The sequence below is a fragment of the Varanus komodoensis genome, unplaced genomic scaffold (assembly GCF_004798865.1).
Source record: "Varanus komodoensis strain SLA01 unplaced genomic scaffold, ASM479886v1 scaffold31, whole genome shotgun sequence".
Classification (NCBI taxonomy): domain Eukaryota; kingdom Metazoa; phylum Chordata; class Lepidosauria; order Squamata; family Varanidae; genus Varanus; species Varanus komodoensis.
In genome coordinates this window covers 6,686,281-6,707,469 of record NW_025335780.1, presented here as the reverse complement: position 1 = coordinate 6,707,469, position 21,189 = coordinate 6,686,281, and the positions used below count along the sequence as shown (strand labels likewise).

At 46.9% G+C, this 21,189-nt stretch overlaps 1 protein-coding gene across 5 annotated transcripts in view; it reads right to left on the bottom strand.

The window, feature by feature from the left end:
* Positions 1-1,859: 1,859 nt before the first annotated feature.
* KLF5 (Kruppel like factor 5) overlaps positions 1,860-21,189 on the bottom strand; it is a 33,680-nt gene continuing 14,350 nt past the window's right edge. For all 5 annotated transcript variants that reach the window (XM_044437898.1, XM_044437894.1, XM_044437893.1 and 2 more), the window contains one exon: positions 1,860-6,939. In XM_044437898.1, the coding sequence (XP_044293833.1) occupies positions 6,761-6,939 (179 nt within the window). In that variant the 3' untranslated portion in view covers positions 1,860-6,760. The remainder of the gene's footprint in view (positions 6,940-21,189) is intronic.

Here is a 21,189-nt window from a genome sequence, read left to right as displayed (position 1 = left end):
AGTCCCTTGGACTGCAAGGCGATCAAACTGGTCAGTCCTTGAGGAGATCAACCCTGACTGCTCTTTAGAAGGCCAGATCCTGAAGATGAAACTCAGATACTTTGGCCACCTAATGAGAAGGAAGGACTCCCTGGAGAAGAGCCTGATGCTGGGAACAATAGATGGCAAAAGGAGAAGGGGACGGCAGAGGATGAGATGGCAGGATGGAGTCACTGGGGCAGAGGGTGTGGGCCTAGGTGGACTCCGGACAATGGTGGAGGACAGGAGAGCCTGGAGGAATGTTGTCCATGACTAAACAACAGCAAAGGTATGCATGGAGGTCCACGCTGCAAGTCGGCATTGCCTCGTCCAGGGAGGTTGCTTCTCGGAAGGATGCTCACACAGTGGTCCCCCCAGCTGGGTGAATGAGCAACCCTTCCTGGGTAGCAAAGTTGCTAGAGCAGGCAAGAGCTTAGCCAGTGGGAGGGATGGGGTCTTGCTCATGGAGAAAACCAAGTGGGGGTGTGCTGCCCATACAGCCTAGTTCCTCCTGGGCAGAAAGCTCTTGTCCCCACTGTTGTGTCCCAAGTGTTGCCCATGCATGAGGGACTGTCCGTCGAGAATTTACTCTATGCACCAAGCTCAATGCAGGATCTGGAACCTGTGGCAGGTCTCTCTGCCCTCTCCCTTCTACCCGATTGGGAAGCACAGGGGGAAGGACCCAACAAGCAGACTGCCTCCCAGTCTCAAGAGTCTGGGCCAGTCCAGCTGGCTGCCTTCCCTCCAAGGAAGGATAGGCAAAATGCGGCTATTGAATCAGTGCATCAACAGCAGTGGGGTCCATTTCTACCTTTCTCTTGGATGCACCGGACCCAAATGAAAGGGTACAATTGCTTTTGTACAACCAGAAAGCAATTGTACCCTTTCATTCGGCTCCAGTGCATCCCAGCGTGCGGGTCCGGTGCATCCCAGCTTGTGCTTTGCTTGCAAAATTCCCGGGCTCAATCCCCAACATTTCTAGGTAGGGCCAAGACCACCTGGCACAGTCTCTGTTATCCGAGATGATGCTCCGATTCACCTATGGGAAGAAGGGCCACCAGCTGCCTGGGGACAAACCGCACTTGCTGTGGAGCAAGCAACTCTTCACATGTGCGACTGCCGGCAGGACGGAGAACAGGAATTGCACCAAGTTTGCTTTGCAAAAGCGGCCTGTCTCTTGGATAAGATGCTGGGGACACATTCAGGGTCTAGGGGAAATTCGCTTGGCCAAGAATGCAAATCCAAAAATGCTTCCAAACCACAATGCTGGGATTGTCGTGGAATTTCGTACGCAGCACCAAGAGTGCCGGGAGACATCCCAGGCATGTGCAGAATTATAGCTGATTCTACTGAATGTGAGCTCGGAGAATGGATTATTTGAGGGTACAGAAACCTTCCATTATTTAAGTAAATCTTCATGGCTTATCCGAGCAGCACAACCAAGAAAGAAAATTACTGCTCTAAAGGTACAATCCTATGCATGTTTAAACAGGAAGTCCTACAATTCCCAGCATTCAGACAAATGCTAGATGCGGCGTGTTTGCTTTCTAAACATGCCGTAAGTGGGCTGCAACCACCTTCTCCAACCTGGGGATGTCCCAGTATGTTGGACAATTCCCATCATCCCTGCTGCCGGGGATGGGTAGCCCAACCCATCAGTTGGGGAAGGCAGACTTAGACACGAACAAGCACTTATGAATTTAGAAATGCGTTACAGGTGGATCAGCTTAAATAAGCTTAGATAAAAGCTTAAATAAAAATCCCAAAATATACTTAGATGGTTACAAAAATGAAAGGATGCTTTTCCTCATTTTGTCTCACACACACGTAAACACACAAAATGCTTTTAGGCACTTTTTTATTGTCCAAAAAAGAATTTGTCTTTTCATATATAAACCATTTTGATCTTTCTTCCACAATGTTACAGCTGTTTGCGCAATCGTTTGCATAGGGTATATATCACCATACAAAAATAGGGGGAGGGGGAGGGGAAGGGGGCTGGGGAAAGCAGCAAAACAGCAACCAATATATGTTTGAGTTTTTCCATGATTAAACATTTGAAGCCTTACAAAACAAAATATGTACATCTTTTTCCATCATCTATTTACAATTAAAAGCAACACTTTTAAAAAAAGCGATAACAAACAACTTTAATTTATCAAGTTTATGGAAAAGTGTTTTCTAAAAAATTTCTATCATATACCACAAAAATAAATAAAACACATGAACAATAGTCTGAACGAAGTTTTGCTTTGAGACTTTTTTTTTTTTGGCATGTCAGTTATAGGGCAATCCTATACAAGTCTAGATAGGAAAAGGGCCTACAAGTCCCAGGATGCACTGGGCAGCTGCTGGGAGTTGTGTGCCATTTTTCTGTCTAATTTTACATAGGATCGTACCCTTTAATTTTGCCCTTTGGTTGACAGCATTTTTCAGCTCAGTGGCTGTGAGCGGAGTTCTGTGAGCTCCCACCAGGACTTCTTGCCTTCTGCCAGTCCTATCCAGTCACTGTACCCCCGTCCACCCCTCCAGAAACCAGGAATCTGCTTCCTCCATCCCTGGGATGGTCTGATCCAACTAAGAAACATCAGCTTGCAAGATATGCTTCCACTCTTACACTAGGGTACAATCCTGGGATTGTAAAGGACCTGCAATCCCACACATACACACCTCTCTACCTGGGAATAAATCCCACTGAATTCAAGGGGACTGGTTTCTAAGTATATGCGTATCAAGTTGCACTGCAAAGAACAAAACGAAACATCTAATGTTTACTTTTGACCCAGAGCTTTTAAATGGGTGGTTGGCTAGCCGTTAGGAAGTGGGAAGGACTCTCACTATGCCAGTCAACTCCTAGGTTCACAACTTGGTGTGGACAAACTGCTTACGGTGCTGCCCATCTTATGACCACGCTGTGCAGCTGGTACGTCTCACCTGTTACTTGGAGTAAAACATTATAGGACAAATTTGAAGTTGCAATGAAGAGATTGGCATTCGTGCATCGCTACTCCAAGCTCACAATTTTCTGTTTTTTAAGGTGTACTGTGGAATCCTATTTGGGACCCACCGATGAGTAATGGTCACCCACTTTCCTGGCAGGCAACCTGTCCATCACCTTTCCCTGCTGGAGTGACTGCTGTGCTCTGGAGCTTATAGATGACAAAGCGATCCAACAGGCCCAGGAAATGTTCCATTCAAATTGGTGTCCCCCCCTAGAGCATGCTCTGGCATCCTTTGCAATGTGGAGGAGTTCTATGGGAGAAAAGCAGAAGAGTCCACATGGGGAAAGATCTCCTGGAAGCAGGAAGTTTGAAAGCTACAGTCCAGCTCTTGCAGCTTTGACCCTTTGCAAGACTATGCTTTCTTCAGCCCAGTCATCTCAGTGAAGGTCTTTAAAGCTTTTGCCAAAATGCCAGTTGCTTACGTTCTGCCATGCATGAACTCCAAGGCCCAAGCCAGGAGTTCTTGCAATCCAGGTATACATCTAAGTGATGGGCCACGAGCTGGTGCCAATGGGGAAATGGAATAAAGACATTCTGATGCTTTTTGAGTGCACCTGCGTGGAAACTACTGGAAGATGTTCTCCTGATTTGGGAAATGCCCTTAAAAGTGTTGTGTGTTGTGCAGAGGGTGCAGTAACCTTCTGGCCATATGGCTAAATACTGATCACAGGTATACACCACTCTGTTCTTTGGGGTGCGCTTCTTCCAAGGTAGGCTGCAGTTTTCTATGGACCTGGGCTTAAGTCCCGCTGAGCTGCGTAAATACAATGTTGTTAAGCACAGTTAACCATTTAAGATGTACTGCTCCCAAGAGTCTCCCAAGAGCAAGGGCTACTGAGAGTAACTACCATGTCCACTGCCTTCTCCTGCTTCCCCTCAGCTTTTTCTCTTTCTGTCCCTGAAGTTGGCGGAAAGCTATGAAGACTTGTGCTGTATCAAAATTAGTCTGAAAAGGTTCTGCTTAATTTACATTATGAATAAACAGAACGCTGAGAGATCTGGTGAATGAGTGTCACTATTCCTCGTGAAGGCAAGCCACCGCAATGCCCCGGGTCATTTTATTTGAGTCATACAATCACATTTTGGCACAAAGTTTGTGGGACTCCTCCTCTGCCTTGCTTGCCAGTTTTGGCGCTGCCCTGGCCACTTTCCTCTGCTTTCTGCAGCGCCCCAGCTGTGGGCTTTTTTCGGTGCTCAGATGGTTTGAGATACATAAACGCTGCGGCATTCGCAGCAGTAGTGTTTCCCCACCAGCTTCAGCAGGAATAAATGGAGATGCAACTGTGCAGGTTTGATGAAGCTGGCAAGAATCTAAGTATAGGCAGAAACATGCCCACCGAGCTCCTGGCCCTCGGCAGCTGGGGTCTGAATCCTACCACCAGAGACTCTCTCCTCTTGGTGTTACAACTTGAATGCGCGGGAAAATTTTAAAAACGCATTCTTGGATCTCTTTTAATGGCATGATCCTTGACCCTTTGGAAATCTACGGATTCCAAATCCAACTATGCATGATACACAGACAGACGGACGGACAGACACACACAGCGCTAGCCGGACAGGGAATCGGCACAAGCAGAGCACACGATGCCGTGCATCGGATTCCCTAAACAGACTCGGGCGCCAGGGCTGGACAAGTACATCGAAAAAGCTACAATTCACACCAAAGTCATTCCTCTTCTACGTCCCCAACAGCTGGTCAGTGCAAGTGGAGCTTATTTAAAAGGAGGAGGCAGGCAACCAGGCAGCTAAACAGTTGAATTAGGGGCAAAACCCCGCACAGAATTAAGATTCGGCTGGTACTGAACCAGCTTAGTGTTTTCATATTCTAAAAATCACATTCCAAATCCTTCTCTTTAAAGCAATATTAAGTTTAGCTTATAGTAAGAGGTTTAACATTATGTATTATAGCCACCCTTGCTATTTAAGCTTCTGACAGTTGCTTAACAGTTCATATTTTGCAAAGATTTTGTTCTCAGAGATGGGGGGGGGAACCTCAATCTTGTTTTGAAAACTCAGTGCATCATTTCTCTGTGTGAACAAGAAGCGTCTGAATGGCTAGCTCATTAAAAACAACTAAGGTGGTACCATTTTGAGAGGTATTTAAGAACGAACGAATATCAGATGTGCCATATTAAACTGCCAAAAGATGTCCACTTCTTTTCCCAGCTGATTTCTAGAAAATTCTTTTGTAATAAAACATTAAAAGCTGATTTGCTTATTTACAAAATCTTTGTCATAGCAAACATGCAACATACAGAACATTTTGTTCTATGGCTGTTTATTAATTTGCCTATATATATTTTTCATCTCCACAGAAAAAAATATAAAAAATATAACACATGTATTAAAACATCCAGTAAAATTCTGACAGAGAATAGATTGTGGCTTGTCCTCTAAATTCATTTCACTGTAAATTCAATTTGGGCTAGATTTCCTAAACACTGCTTACCAGAGCAAGCGTGCTTTGGTCAGGACCCTAAAAATATAGATACCAGAGGTTTTGAAAACAGAACTTAAATGTAGGGACATACTTTCCATGTTGTATTTTGCAGGCGTGAGCTAGGGAACATCATCATCATCCTCATCATCATTATTATTATATTTATATCCCACCTTTTTTCCTTCCAAGAACTCAAGACAGCTTACATAATATACAACAAATCTGCATCAGCTTTATACCAATTAACTGCCACTGGTCCCCTCAAATAATCCTGGGGATTGTGGTTTGGTCTGTCAGAAATCCTCATCACAAAAGAACAGTGCTCAGAGTTCTCGGGGGAAAGGGAATGCTCTACAACCGTGGTGTAACTGTGTCAGTCGCCCAAAGACAGGAAGGAGTGACTTAACAGTTTGCACACAATGTGTGTGTCTTTCTGTCGGAATGCAGAAACACACTGGCCACGTTTGCATGTCACTCAAAGCCACAAATCATGGCTTAACAAACCAAGGTTACAAATAAATAGTGCACTAGGAAACAGAATCCATTTGCTTCTGTTTTACACTTTCTTTGCATGCGCAGGTCCACAAAACAAGAAAGCAAGAGCTTTGTGAGATGCTGAAACCAGCATCTATAATTTATTGGCCTCAAACTCATTAAGATTTGTAAGCCAACAGGGCAGCCTAGTTTAAACCAGGTTTGGGTACCACAAACCAGTAATTCCTGGTTTGATACTTGCCGAGTTTTCCTTACTGATTATCTTTATTAGCATGCTGCTTGTTCACATGTTGGTTTATTAAATCACAATCCACGGTTTAAACCTTAAACTGACATGCAAATGTGGCCATTCATTTAGCCTGGTTTCCAAACACATATAAATGGCTCTTGGATCCAGAAAATGGCATCACAGGTATGCACGGAAGCCAGAAACACGAGCAACGTGTACAAGGTATTTCTGCATGTGCATATATGGAACCTATTGACCCAGCTCTGCAAAATATTCATCATGGCAGGCAGCCCCGAGATGAAACCTGTGGGCGATTAAAGATCAGGTACACAAAGACATTAAGTCATGTGGCCTTAAAATGGTGGACTGATCCAAGTATTGCAACACAGTGTCTTCCCTGTTTCCTTATAAATATACAAAATATACATTTCCAGTTTCTTTTACTATTTTATTCCTGTTTTCAAAAGGAGAAAGAGTTTGTACAGAGTCAAACGCTTGGCTAATTCTAACCGAATTTATCTACTCGAGTCACTAGGACGTTGCATAGATACCAACAGCCTGCTGGACCGGGTCCGTCTAGTTCTGGTGCCGCTTCATGTGCAGAGCCAAGTGGTCGGAGCGGGAGAAGCTGCGGCTGCACACGACGCACTGGAAGGGCTTGGAGCCGGTGTGCTTCCGGAAGTGGCGGGTCAGCTCATCGGAGCGGGCAAATCTCCAGTCACACGCTTCCCAGGTGCACTTGTACGGCTTCTCTCCTAGGAACAGGATTTATTTATTTTATTTATTAAAACATCTTTATGCCGCCCCGTTCGCCGAAGCCTCGGGGCGGCTTACAACAATAAGTTAGGTCGTCAAAGTAAAAATTAAAATATATACATTAAAATAAAATGCAATATAAAATAAGCCGCCCTGGCCAAATAAAAGGTTCGAAGAGGCACAAAAAGGGACGTCAGTCACTCTCAGCCAACCCCCACGGGGAGATTCCGGCTCGGTTAACGGGGCATAAAAACTTAATGTGCACAGACTCTTTGGCCTCTGGGTACTATCTGGCTCGGTTCAGGGAGCCTGAGGCATGGAGGCACATGCGCCAGCGTGCACCCCCTTTTCAGAGCGATACCGTTCCTTCGGTGCCTGACCCTGCCTCGTCTTGGAAGCTAAGCAGGGTCGGGCCTGGCCGAAGTCTGGATGGGTGACTTAATGCTGTGAACTGCCCAGAGAGCTTTGGCTACTGGAAGTATAGAAATGTAATTAATAATGACGATGACTGTAATTATGTGGGATGGGCCACATTCTGCCAAAACTGAAACTACAGCCTCAGTGGCACTAGTCATTTGTATCCATGTGAGCCGAAAGGCAGCACAGTTGGAAACTGTTCTACAATGCAACATTCTGTTCTGCATATTGTGCAGAATGGCTTGCCAAGCCCCGTGTGGTGCCACATCTCTGAGTCATGGGAGTTACCACAATAGTGCTGCTTCATTGGGCACCTCTTGGGTGATACTGGAAACCCTGAGTCACATGGCAACTGGGACAACCCAGGGTGGAAGAAGTGGCTGCGTGCAGCGCTGTCCTTCCCGTGGCCTGGGATTTCTAGCATGACTCCAAGTGGCATGGAAAGAAGCCAGGACGCAGGAGCTCTCAGACCACTAAAAAGGGCCTTGGGAGTTTCCTGGAGTTGTCCGGATGATTTACTTGTTTTACAAGGCAGTATTGTGCAATTATGACCACATGGACTCGCAGCTGTGACATAAAAGAACACAAGGCACCACCCTGCTGGATCAGACCAAAGGTCTACCAGATGCCCTCAAGAAAATCACAGATTGGGGCCTGATGGCAAGAGCCCCTCTTTTTGGTCCTCAGCAGCTGTTATCCAGAGACATCCTACTGGGGCATCAACAGCTGCACATCTGGAACACCTCCAGGGTTGCTGTTATTCGTATTTTAAAATATCACCTCCTTGACTGTCATAAACAGAAGAAAGAGCATAGAGGGCCAAAGCCTAAAGAATTCGCGTCTAAGGCCTGACATAATCCAGCGTTGCCAGTGAGATTAGCAAAAGATTGACTAGCTGGCAACTTTGCTGCATTCAAGACCACCACACCTATATTTTTACACACAAACCAGTCCTATAGCCTTATTTTCCAGATGCTCTGAGGATATGAACTGCATTGCCTCCCATCAAAAAGTTAGTGACCATGAAGTCCAAGCATAAGGCAGCACCAATGCAGTGCAGCAGAGAAAAGCTGATCTGAGGGACGGGATTCCAATCCCATTTTAAGGATTCAGTGAAGGCTGGACAATTACACATTATTCCAGAAAAGAGGTCAGTCGCTGTTTAACGAGTTGAACTGCTTTTAGAGCATTGAGTCAAAGACAGACAAGAGTATAAACCACACTCTCTGGTGCCCAAAGCTAGTTTTGTATACAGAATCCTAGGGATGCCCACCATACAACGCCGACAGAAAACCATTTCAATGCTATGGACATTGTTCCAACAGAAATGCATTTTCATTGCAAAATTCAGGCTGTTTCAATGAAGACAACACTGAAGCTGGGGGCACATGCATGAGGCCAGTGATGTGGGGATGGGGGGTGAAGCACACGAAGAAGAAAATCAGGGGCGGACCTTCACCTGCCAGGACAGAGGATGTAAACACAGGCTACAACCCAGTTCCAACCATCGCACTGAAATTACTAAACAAGCCGAATCACAGCTAAATGGAAGCCCCACTGAAAGCAACAGGGATCAAGTTAGCTGGGACTGAATTTGCTTCACTGGGCTTTAATGACACCTCCTTTCCCTGGGTTTCAGAGACTGGGTTCACATCCAACTCTTCTGTCAAGCATGGCCTGCTGAATATTGCCTAGAAAGAATAGGCGCCATGAACCGGACAAAAATAGCAGAATTCATGAGTTGCGAGCTAAGGGACAATTCTGTCATAGGAAGCATATTCCTCGATATTCAAAGGGGTTTTTTGCTTCGCTTAAGACTTCTAAAGGTTGGTTGGTTGTTTTGTTTTGTTTTTGTACATTCATGAGGTCTAGCAGCTTACCTTGTTATATTAAAAGCCAGATCCTAAACGTGACTGTTTCAGTGCCAGGTTTAAGGTGCACGGCTTTTTAAGCTTACGATGCCATAACATACTAGATCAGCCAGTGTGATCAGCATATTCTGATTAAAGCAAGCAAAATCAGAAGGAATCAGACTGAAAACATTTCAGGCTGCTGGCCTCCAGTTGGCAGCGTTAACGAGCCAGCTGGTCTGAAAGGACAAGTACCTGCAGTTCCCAGTGACTTCAACTGGAATGTACAATACTGAACACCACTGAAATTTTGACCACAGTTTTATGTAAGTGCCCAATATAGATTTAATTGCATGGCTTTTACACAGTCCGTTTGGTACATGTTGTCACAGATAGCTAAATATATGGTAATTTAATTTAGTGCCCTAAGTGGGATATGTTTATGCATTCCTATAAAACTCAAAACTATATTCGCTGAAATGTTGAGAAGAGTATTCATGGAAAGTCAAGCCAGGGAAAACGGGCTTTTTCCCCTCATAAATGCAAAGGAGTTTGTTCAGAGACTTGAGAAAGTTTTATTTACATGGCCAAACTTCATTCATATAAAGATTCGCCTTAGGCCTTTTTCTGCAGCTTGTGTTCCCGTTGTATTAAATGTGCAAGCCCGCAAAAACAGGATCCCAAAGCTTTATTTTTGTTTTTGGCTATGGGACCATCATCTCAGCCTTCGTTCTCATGCGAGGCTAAAACGGTTTTAAGCCACCCCACGGCCGTAGGACCTTGCGTGTTCCTACAGACCTCCAGGCCGTCGCCTCCGTGGAGGAAGGTTCACCCACCTTCCAAGGCTGAGCCCTGCCAGCATCCGCTGTGTGTGTGTGTGTGTGTGTGTGTGTGTGTGTGTGAGAAGCAGGGCTCTTGAGCCCAGGAGAAAAGATTCCCTTTCCACAGCAATCTCCGCTCACCGTGGACCCGGTCTCTATCCGCACGCCCAACTGTTCCACAACGCATTTCCTCCGCCCGCCCCACCCACCGCATCCCCAGCTAATCCGCAAAGAGCGGTCTGTGCACCTCCCACATCATCCACCAGCGGCTGCCTGCCCTAGTGAGCATCGCCCTGACGTGCGGGACTGGAGCCGCCCTACTAAGGGCCACGCTGGCTGGGAATCCGGGCGGTCTCAGGCTGTGCAAATCGAGGGCACCGGGATGGGGAAGGCGGGCCATGTGACAGTCCGACGGGAAGGCGAGCTTCCAGCTGTATGGACTGGAAGTGTCTGGTGTGGTTCATTACATAGACCAGTCAGTGAGAGAACCAGGTCTTTGCCTCACCAAACCTGCGATTTTAATTTCAATGGCGAGGGGAGGCAGAGAAAGAGGGAGGGACAGAAAGTGCTGCGAGTCCAGTCTGGTTTGCATTTCCTCTGACCTACTGTCCAATTTATTCAACAGGACTGGCTTCCATTTAACTTGCCTCCTCAGGATTGCCTTGGGCTGGGAAGGGTGCTGGAAGAAGCGGATTTTGAAGAGGGGCTGGCAGAGATATTGTGAGCGAAATAGGCGGTATATAAATGTGTAAAATAAGAAATAGTGTCGTGTGAACAGAATCCTGTCTCCCTGAATCGCTCAGCCCTGGACAACTCATTTCTTTCTTCTGAGGGCGGGATTCCTAGCACTTCGGGATGTGCGAGACAAATCGATGCTCCTACCTGTGGAAGCAGCTGGACTGAGTGTTTTAAAATGGAAACACTATTCGGGAGCAAAAGAAGCTCCTCTCTCTTTTTCTGTTAAGGCATACATAGCAGAGACCGCAAGTTGGCCAAGAAGCAACTCCACCTCGTTCAGTCTCTTGCCACGTCGAATGACACCGCACAAAAAATCCGACCCCTTGCGCAGAACAGCCCATTAAACTTCTGTGACTCGCAGAACATTTGAATTACATCTCAGATAAGCCACCAGTGTCACACAGGTTCTTTTGGGCACTGTGCATCAATGATGATGATGATGCTGGGTTCACTCACAATGGGGAGGGCATGCCTTTATTCTGATTTTTTAAGGGAAAGGGACTTAAGTGTGAGTGGATTAGAAGGACCAGCTCGCAGGAGTGCCTTCCTTACACCCCTGATGGATTGGCACTATCCTGGACAGGCCTTCTCTGCAGCTCACCTGCCTTCCAAGGGTTTGCATGACTCACTTGCTTCTTTCCACTCCATCTCTGTGAGGCCAGGCCAGGCCAGGCCAGGCCATCATCCCGAGACGCTCATGCCACCCTCCTCCGGAGGAAGATGCGGCAGGGCTCAGGGATGCTTTTGCTCGATCCTCACAGAAAGCCGGCGGCCCCCTCAAGCAGCTTGTGGTTATCGAGGCGTTTTGGACAGTCTCTGCAAAGAGGGTCAATTCCTCACCACTGGCTGGGCGGATAAAGCTTTCCTTTGGTTGTTTCTTTCTGATGCCGTGCAATTGCTGGGACGTTACTTACCACGTGCTGCTCTCTTTTGAACCTGAAACCACACGTTCCTTCGGGAAATTGGCCTGCGGTTGGGAAATGCTTTGCATTTTCGGCGAGAAACTAGCCATACGGATATATCCAAGACAGCTCAGCAGCGAGCTCTACCATGTTGATGAGGGCTTGCTCCAGAGTGAATGTGTGCAGGGTTTCAGCCTCAGACTAAATAAAACAATTACTGCCTTCTCCCCCTTTTCAGGAAAGAATTAAAAATATGTAATTGGGGAAAGGAGATAAATGGGTTCAATGTTTTTGTTACTTTACACATGTGTAGCACACCAATGTTACATCAGCTGAGAGGGTTTTTTTTAGGAAGGAAAAGCCAAAATAGCCATTTTTAAAATAATTTTGGAAGGGCCATTTTAACAATGTTTTGCTAAAATCTATACAAATAACCTCCTTCGTTTCCTCTTCCTATGGAATCACCTTCCTAATGGTCCAACTAAACATTATTTTGAAGGCACTGCTAGCAGCTAAATCATCAGAGCTCTTTTCTCTGTGGAGGAACTCATGCTTATTTTACACACAGGTTTAATCATTAACTGCACAACTATAATTTTAGTGATAACCCAAATACCCACCACACACCCACATAAACACATAGGAGTGTAGAAGAGGAAATGGAATTATACAGCTGTGTTAGGCTAGTACAGGTTAAATTTCTCTTTCCTGAAAGGCCAGCCCAGTAAATACAGGAGGCCCCCCAACCGACAAAAATAAATAAGAAAGGAGTGTTCAGAGTAAGGTGTAGTTTGGTGCTCAATATTTGGAAGTTCTTAGAATGAGCTACAGAATAACACTTTCAGAATAACAATTGCTCCACGGATCAAATCGGTGGGTATGGAGATGTTCTGTAACCACGGCACCACCTATGAACGGTAAATCTGAAGGACTGGAATGAAGGAGGATGCCTCATGCAAAACTGGGAATGTTTCTGCAGGTGTCAGCCCCTCAGGCCTGGGCCAGCCAGACTTTTTGCTACCAAAGGCAAAGCAACAGAGGGGTCTCCTTTCTCCGACTCGTACTGCGTAGTCCCCTAGTTTGGTCAAGTTACGAAGGTTGGTATCGAGACAGAAAATCCAACAAGCTCTCCTTTCCCTTCCTGGCGGTAAAAAAAATATACCGTGATAATAAATGAACTAACTGACAATGACTGAGTTCGGTCAACAGAGAAACTCATACGTGGGTTAAGAGTCGGTTTGGTGCTGAACTATGGGTTGTTGTTGAAACTGGGTTGCCATTCTGGTCGAAGCGTGTTGTGCTAGCTAACCATAGTCTACTAACCACAAGCAACCCACAATTCACAGCCCAACCACAAATGATGGCATCTCTTCATGGGTTGCTCAAGGTTAACAAGCCATGGTTATTATAGCTGAGTTCAGAGAACACAACAAACCATGTTTTAACAACAACCTACGCTAAGCCCATACACACCATCTGAGTATGGTTTATGTTTCCTGAGCCCAGCCATTCTGTGGTTCTTTTGTGATATGCAGAATCAGCTGCTTGAGGCAGCCATCCCATCGTGACCTCATGGTGTGGCCAGCCCTACCACAGTCTGGAAGTGGCCCCCATTGAGAGCAAAATGTATGATACGAAGATGAATGAGATATCTGACAACCTCCATTGCAAAATTATTTCTGTGCTGAGAATGCAGTCGAAAATCAGGCAGAGCTGCATTTCTGGATGGGGAGGGGCCAACTCCACAGTGAAATCCCACATATTGTGGACACTGTAGCCACAATGCACGTGGAACCCCTTTGACTAACCAGCACTGGCTCCCATGGAAGCGATTCTTAAAAGGAGGGTTGCAAATACGAGTAACATCACATATAAACAGGGAGAAAGAAAAGCTCTTGGGACAGAGAAATGAAGAACATGCGTCGGTACTATTTCACACATTTCCACATATCTCTCTGTCATTTTGTTATGGGAAACATTTGGCCCAAGTTTCTACTCAAGAATTGCTTCAAGTTATTTTAAAACATATTCCAGTTCTTTTCTATGCTGAGCTTTAAAGAGCAAAGGAATCTGAGGTTAACAAGATTTATTTGCTTCAAAAGCGGAGACACAGAACCCTTTTATTCACTGCTTCCACAGTCTACACGGCAATACAAGAGTCATTTAGCTTAATGATTGCACAAAATACAGAAGCAGCAAAGTTTCAGAAAAATACTTGATTCTCCTCCAGAAATTTAGAATGAACATGGAGAGGTCGTGAAACCAAAGAATGTCATTGGTCATCAAATGCTGGAACTCTCTTTCTGGAACAGCCTCTGTACTAAAACAGATATTTCACTGTATAAGGATTTTAAAAAAGCAAAACAAAACCAAAAAAACCACTAGCAGAACTCCTCCACTTCAGAACAGCTTCCACAGGATTTGTTAAAATGTCAACACTGCTCAACTAAAACAGCATGGAGGAAGCTGGTACCAAGTCCTAGCCAAGCAGCAAAACTCCATCTCTTTCTTCCCAAGCCAGAAATATTATACACATCACTTCTGGGAAAACAGAACTGCTTTCCTTTTAAGTTATGTTTCAACAGGACTCCCCCCCCCGCCTGCTCCCACATCATAACTTTAATTGGATCTTTGCATCATCCTCATCCAATCTCACAGATTTCAAATATTTTGTTAGGCTTGAATCAATCACAAGATGTATTTTAACTCCTTGAAATTGCTCATACACATCTCCGCTTGCAAGGCGCTTTTTGATTATTTTTTTTTTTAATAAAAGCATTTGGAAAGCATGTGGAATTCATTTATGTAAAACTGCTGGTCGAACACCAACATTTAGTTTGGAATCACTTTAGAACAAGACCGCACCATACAAGATAAGAAAAGGAAATCTGGGAAGAAAATGGCAATCATCTGCATGTATATACTGAGCAACTGTGGGTGCCTCGGATAACACACGTCCTCCTTTTGAAGTACCCTTGAGATGCATGCTGTGGAGGACGGGGCCGTGTCTCCCGATCCTCCAGCATCAAGTGCTAGCCAGCCAAGCAGCCTGTAAATATCCCCGCAGCGTCTCGGCCCTGCCTGTGCTCGGTTTCAGCTTCTGAACCATGCTGGGATAGACTAAAAATATGGCGCATGCTTTGCATCTTGTAAATGGTATCACCGTTTCTGATAGGATGCTGTTTCATCAACAATGGATGTTGTCATGGGGCCCAGAAATCTACAGTTGAAACAAGTTCTGCAATCCACGGCAGCAAAAACCCAGCCTGAGCTTAACACCTATTTTGTACTTTTGGAAAGGGTGTGCATTGAAAGAAGAAGATGCGCTTGGCGATGTTTGTTTTCTGGAGGGTTTTGCTTTTTGCCATAGGCAAATAGCAGGATGCTGGAATCCAGGCACGGGAGACCAGGAGTCAGTTGGTGGCCGCAAGGGCAGGGATGGGAAATTAGTGTTCCAACGCTCCAGACCTCAGATCGATGCCCTCCCTGCTTCTTGAACACCACCCAAGTCCTGCCTCCTGTGTGTATGTCCCCATCCCCAAGCCACGAGGCTGGATCAATCAGATGCAAGACAAGCTTTGGTGGAGTGCAAGGCCTGCCCCATGCTATAAAATTCCCCTTCCCGTTGAGGGTGGCACTTGCAGAACCCGCACAAGAGATGGGGCCCTGCCCGGGGGAGACTGAAACACAGGTGCAGAGAGGACGAAAGAAAGAGCTGGCGATAAAAGGTAACATGCTAGAATCCAAGCCAATGTTTTAGGCAACCCCTTTCCTCACCTGGGATCCTCCAGCTGCTTTGAACTGTACTATCTGATCCTGTCTGGCCAATGATCAGGGATGATGGGGGTTGTTGTCCAACACATCCAGAAAATGCCAGCAGAGGGAGAGGGGGGCCATGCTTCCCACTCCCCCAGCCCAAAGCTCAATAAGAACATGGCGCAGAACTGAAACCACGTCTTGCCATCCAGCGACTAGGCATTCCAAGCAAGCGATCTGTTTCCCGTCCGGCCTTTGCAAGGCTCTGCGTGCGCCCCCGTGGCCCCCCTTCCGCTCAGCAGTTATAAAGGGACGGCACTGGCCTGCTTTACAAGGCTGCAGAAGGAATTCCTGAAATAACGTATGCGGTGCATTTGAAGCGCTTCCAAAATGCGCCATACGCCTATGCCGTGTATTTCGCTCCGTGCCTTGCTATGTCAAATCCGCGTCGCGAAGGGTAACCTTTTGAAGCAGCACCTGGCTGCATTCGTGCAGAATACCAAACGCTGCTGGCTCATCTGCCTTCCACTTTGGGTGGGTCGGAACACAAAACATTTGCCTGCCTCTTCTCTGCTCAGCAACAGCTAAAGAGCCAGGATCCAATGAACTGCCAACAGACCTCGCACGCCTCCCTGGGCCCAGATTCAACACCATTATTCCGAGAGCACGTTTAGTTCCATGTTTGCTTTTTAAGCTTAAAAAAATAACATATTTTAAAATAGATTCTCAGGGTGGAGCTCAGTTTCCTAGAGGAACGAGAAAGGACGATTCAAGCATTTTGAGACTAAACAGATCCACACACAAAGCGCAGCTCTACAAATCGTCCGCCAGAAAGGTAGTTTCATGGCTTGAATGCAGAACAGGTAAAAGAGGAAGTTTTTTTCTATTGATACAGGCAAGTCTGAACTTCGTTTTCTAGAACAGTAGATAAAGGACAGGATGTTCTCTGCCAAGAGGAAGAAGCCCAGGGCAACTGAGTCATTTGCATGACCTCCCTGTTTTATCTTGGCCTTTGTTTGCTGGCTGCCAGTTCCTCAATATGCCCCATCTTATGTCTCTGTGCTTCTTGTTGCAGGAATGACATTCATTGCTCCCCATGGCTGGCCATGCTGGGAGTCCCAGGATGCATAGGATTGTAACCTAAACGTGTCAGTCTGTCCCTGTATGAACACACACCCCTATGACACTCGTTGGCTGAGTTCAGAGTTTGGTTTTTCGTTTTTGCCACTGTCTATACCCTGGCCGACAGGCAATCAAGAGGTTTCTGTTGTGGTTTTATTGCGGTTTTCATGCTCCTGACACCATCCCCCCATGGATGCCATGTATCCACAGCACCTGACTTTCAATCCCAAGATGCATCACTCCCTGCCTATGGCACCTGCCTCTTCTCCATGGATGAGCACACAGAGGCTGGGCGGCTGGAATGGCTCCTGCAGTTCCCACTCTTTCCAGAGGATTCTGTGGTCGTTGTGTACCAAGACCATGGAAACTACGGTTATGAATTCAGGCAACACAACAAGCCACGGCGCTTCAGAGAAACCAGAGGACAAACCACTGTTTCTTGCCATGTCTTCTACAGAGCAAACTTACCATGGCGAAATACCACAACTGGGTTCATTCAAGTGGTCCAACAACAGTAACTGCTCCCACATGGCTTGCTGTGTTGTCTGAACACAGCCACTGTGCCATACACGGATGGCATAGGTCTTCCTTTTAAGTATATCTTAAGATGCTTGTATCAAGTAGTCCATGCCCCAGTGCTTTTCGTCTTCTCGTCTTCCAGTTCTTCATTTCTTCCTATCTAGAGCTCTTAAGCCCACAGTGCAAAGCCTAACTTTGTGCTTCATGCAGTGTTTAATGTTTTGATACAACAACAACAACAACGAGGAGGAGGAGGAGCAGGAGGAATAAATCTAGACAGGACATCACCAGTCTGTTCAACAAATTTTAGCCCTAATTTGAGGAGATGACCAAGGATTGCTCTGAATAACAATGGCCTCACTTTCCACTCTGACCAACAGAACACCATGCATGGAAGGGTGGTTCAAGGCATTTGCTGGGGGGGCATGTACTGCAGAGATGCCCCCCCTGCGGGGGGGGCAGATGCAAGACTGCCCCCCCCCCCGCAGTCAGATCAGCACTGTCGCCCTGCAGGGGACGATTCGATAGCCAGGTACCCCAGAATGCCTCTGAACACAGAACAGCCTCTCTTCCAGAACAGGAGCAACTCTGCTTCCACTGAGCCTGCAATCTGGATGGGAGGGATATCAGGACACGGAAAGCACAAGAGCCTCCGTCCCTTCATACAAAACAGCTCTGGCTTGGTCCGTCATGTAGCTTATGAAAAACTATGAAAGGCGTAGTAAGGAACCTCATTTTAGTGGGGATTTTGTGTGGGCGTGCGTTTTTGCTACCCCATCAAATCAACTGCCATAAAGACAGATTAACATTTGCCCTTCTTCTTAAGATCCTGTCCCAAGACAACAGTGGAAGCAAGAATTCCTATCCTGTCACAGGGTGTAAAGGCAATAATGAAACATATATATAGCAGGACTGAACATGGCAAGTTTTGGATCCAGTTAAAAGCATAAACTGGGAGATGAAGCTATTTGCCTTTTACAATTAAGACAGAGGAGACCTGCATTCAGATTCTTCTCGGCTGTGAAATTCACCAGGCTACGGGTCCCCAACCTTCTGGTTCTGCGGTCACTTTGGGGAACCAGAAAAATCTGTTGCAGGCACTGCCACAAAATGGCTCCTTCAAATGATATGGCCAGTCACATAATAAGGGCCCAGTTAGTCAAAACTCAACTAATTCACCCAAGAGTATAAACAGAGGAATGGTCTGAACTCCACAGCCAATTTGTGTATTTCACCCTGTAGAATCGCACCAGAATTGCCAGGTAAGTCTCTTGCATGCCTAACATGGAACTCAACAGGAATTGTTTCTGAGTAGGCCTCCACGGGATTCCTCTGCTCATCCCGGCCACACGGACCCTCTCCTTTTACCAACCACAAAGGAAAGGAAAGGCCCCATGGCCCCGAAAGGAAGCAACCCCGTTTCCCTCCTGTGCCCCCGGGCTCAGCCGTGCCACCCCCCACCTGCGGCTCCTGCTTCCCCAGCTGTCACAGCCCCCCCCCCAGAAAAGGTGCAGGTGGGTATGAAGGACAAGGCTGGGAGGGAGGGAAATACAGGGGAGGAGGGGAAATAGCAAGATAAAGGCTCCTCTGTGCTTCCCAAGGCTTTAAAAAACACTAAAATACATTTTTGAAAGGGCGCGGAGAGCCCTGTGGGCACCGCCGGATCCACCGCTGGGGACCCTTGCACGAGCCGCGGCCCCTCAGCCCAACTCTGCTTGTGCGGTTCTCCTGCATGCATAGAATGGAGGCCTTGCGGAGGCCAGCGTGAATTCCGCGCAGGGCGGTCAAGAGACACATGCGGTACGTGCAGGTTGCATTACTGTGTGCACGTTGAGCTGTCAGAAAGCACCGTTCACACCCACAAAAGCAAAGAGGAGCATGTACCACAGCTCAGGCATGGTGGGCAAGTGGAACTAAGAGATTCCCTCCCATCCCCACTTTCTCCAGCTCGCCCTATCCATCTGGTTGCCAACTGGCCAGGAAAGGCCAGGAAAGCCTGCCCCATGCTCTTAAACCGATCTACAGGCGGCAGCAGGAAGTAGGTTATCAGATGTCTGCAGATGAAGCTGCCCTTCCAAACACTTGCCACTTCAAAAGTTGGCAACCTCTGCCTGATCTCCCGCCGCAAAAGGCCAATTGATTGGCCTTATAAATAACTCTTAAAAGGCCTGCTTTTCCAAGTGTAAAGGTAGCAACCTTTCAGATCAAAAGTGCTTTCTTCTCCCTCTTTTTGGCAAGGAAACATTAGAAGCCAGGCTTTAGGTCTCCTCCGACCTTTGAAGCCCACGGTTGATTTCCATTTTGGAGGCGAGGAACCAAGAAGAGGGATGTGGCCAAATGCTGAACCAGAGAGACTGTTCTAGTGAGATTTCTTCTTGTGGACCTCTCCTCTTCACAATTCCAGGTGCCTCCCCTCATCTCTAAAAAAGCATGCTTGAGGTATTTTCCCCTCACAAGCAGATGATCTCAGGTCTGAGGGCCCCTGTTTTATTAAGAGTTGGCCAGTAAAACTGCAGGACTGGAGAATACCCCAACCAGCAGGAGAATCCTACGGTACATAACCTCGTCGTGGAAGCAAAGTCTTTTCCAGCAGATATGCAAACACAAAGACGACTGTCAAATTTTAAAATGAGGATCTGTAATAAATCCACACCATCTGGCATGTGTATTTATATGTCCTGTATACAGGGAATACAGAGCGTGGCTTCCACAGCTGCTCAGCTGTGCTCTGCCATTCTCACACTTCAAGCGTCCCAAGATCGCTCTTCCAGGCTAAAAGCTGCCGCTGCCACCAACCGCCTCCCGTGGTGGCATTCGTGTTGTTAGCTCCAACAACTGCTGCTTGTTAGGACGGACACGATTTTAAAAGATAGCTAAAATCCCACTGTGATCTAAGCAAATCAAGGCCTGTTTAACCCTTCACATCTCTTCACTGGTGGGTCACCATATTTATCTTTTCTGTGGTCTAACGGGACAGAAGCTCTACCACTCAGGACAACAACCAGCACTGCAACATCGCGCAGACTGCGTTCACGCGCTCCAGGGTGCCCTTCTTAGCCATCCGCGGGTGGGCCCTTTAAGGCACCACAGCAATGGTCCTCTGCCATGCGAAGACGGGACTTCTCTTGTGGCACGCTGGAGAGAAGTGACCTGTCCTCTCAGCACCGGACTAGATCTGCAGAGATGGGGACCGTGCAGTCTGCCAAATGTTCTGGGACCGCAACTCCTTTCACCCCTCACCAGCGCCTATGCTCGCTACGGCTGCTAAGTCTAGAGAGTCACATGTTCCCTGCCTGAGACCCAATTTGTCTTCTTTTAGTTCGCTGCCTAGAATTAGTCTGCAATGGCACTTCTACAGACTTCCATGTTTCTTTCTGCTTCTGCTCTCTGGTGCATACAGGAAACATGTTCATGTGCGTGCTCCAGTGGAGATGGAACTGATGCTGTACTCCAGAGCTGGCCATCACTGCATTTCTTTTTGTCCTGGAAGCCTCAGGTACATAGCAAAGTTTGTCCTGTGCCCAGTGAGGTTAATCCAGTTATGTCTACAGGAATCCACGCTGGTAAGAGCGGCTTAATAACGGATGAAGGCCACTCGCTATCTTCTAGCTTGACTAGCATTTGGCAGGTCCCAAGGTCCTACCGCTTGAGGCAGTGGGCCATTTTCGTTAACGGACAAATACTGCTCCTGACAATGTGCCTTCGCTGATTGGTCTTCATTTTTCTTCCAGGAGAGGTGCGGGAACAGCACGCCAACATGTGCTTTGCAGTGCAGCCCAGGCAGGCCATGAAAAGAGCAGAGCCGCCCAAGGATGGCTGCAGAACAGTCACAATTAAGGAGCCTCCGAGCAAATGATGGAAAGTGTTTGTGGCTGGCGGTTCCTCCTGCCCTGACATTTGCTGTTTATCTGCAGGAGACTTTTGGAAGGCAGTGTGTTTACATCGAGCCACCGCCTTCCTTATCGGGCATCAAAAATCCTGGAACTAGAGCGGGTTAATCCCTCTTAGAGGGCAAGCGACATGCTTTCAAAAGATAGATCAGGCATTTAATTAAAAACAATTTTTTGCTGTTGTTGGTTGTCAGAACTAAAAAACCCCCCAGACTCAGCTGAGCTGGCACCACT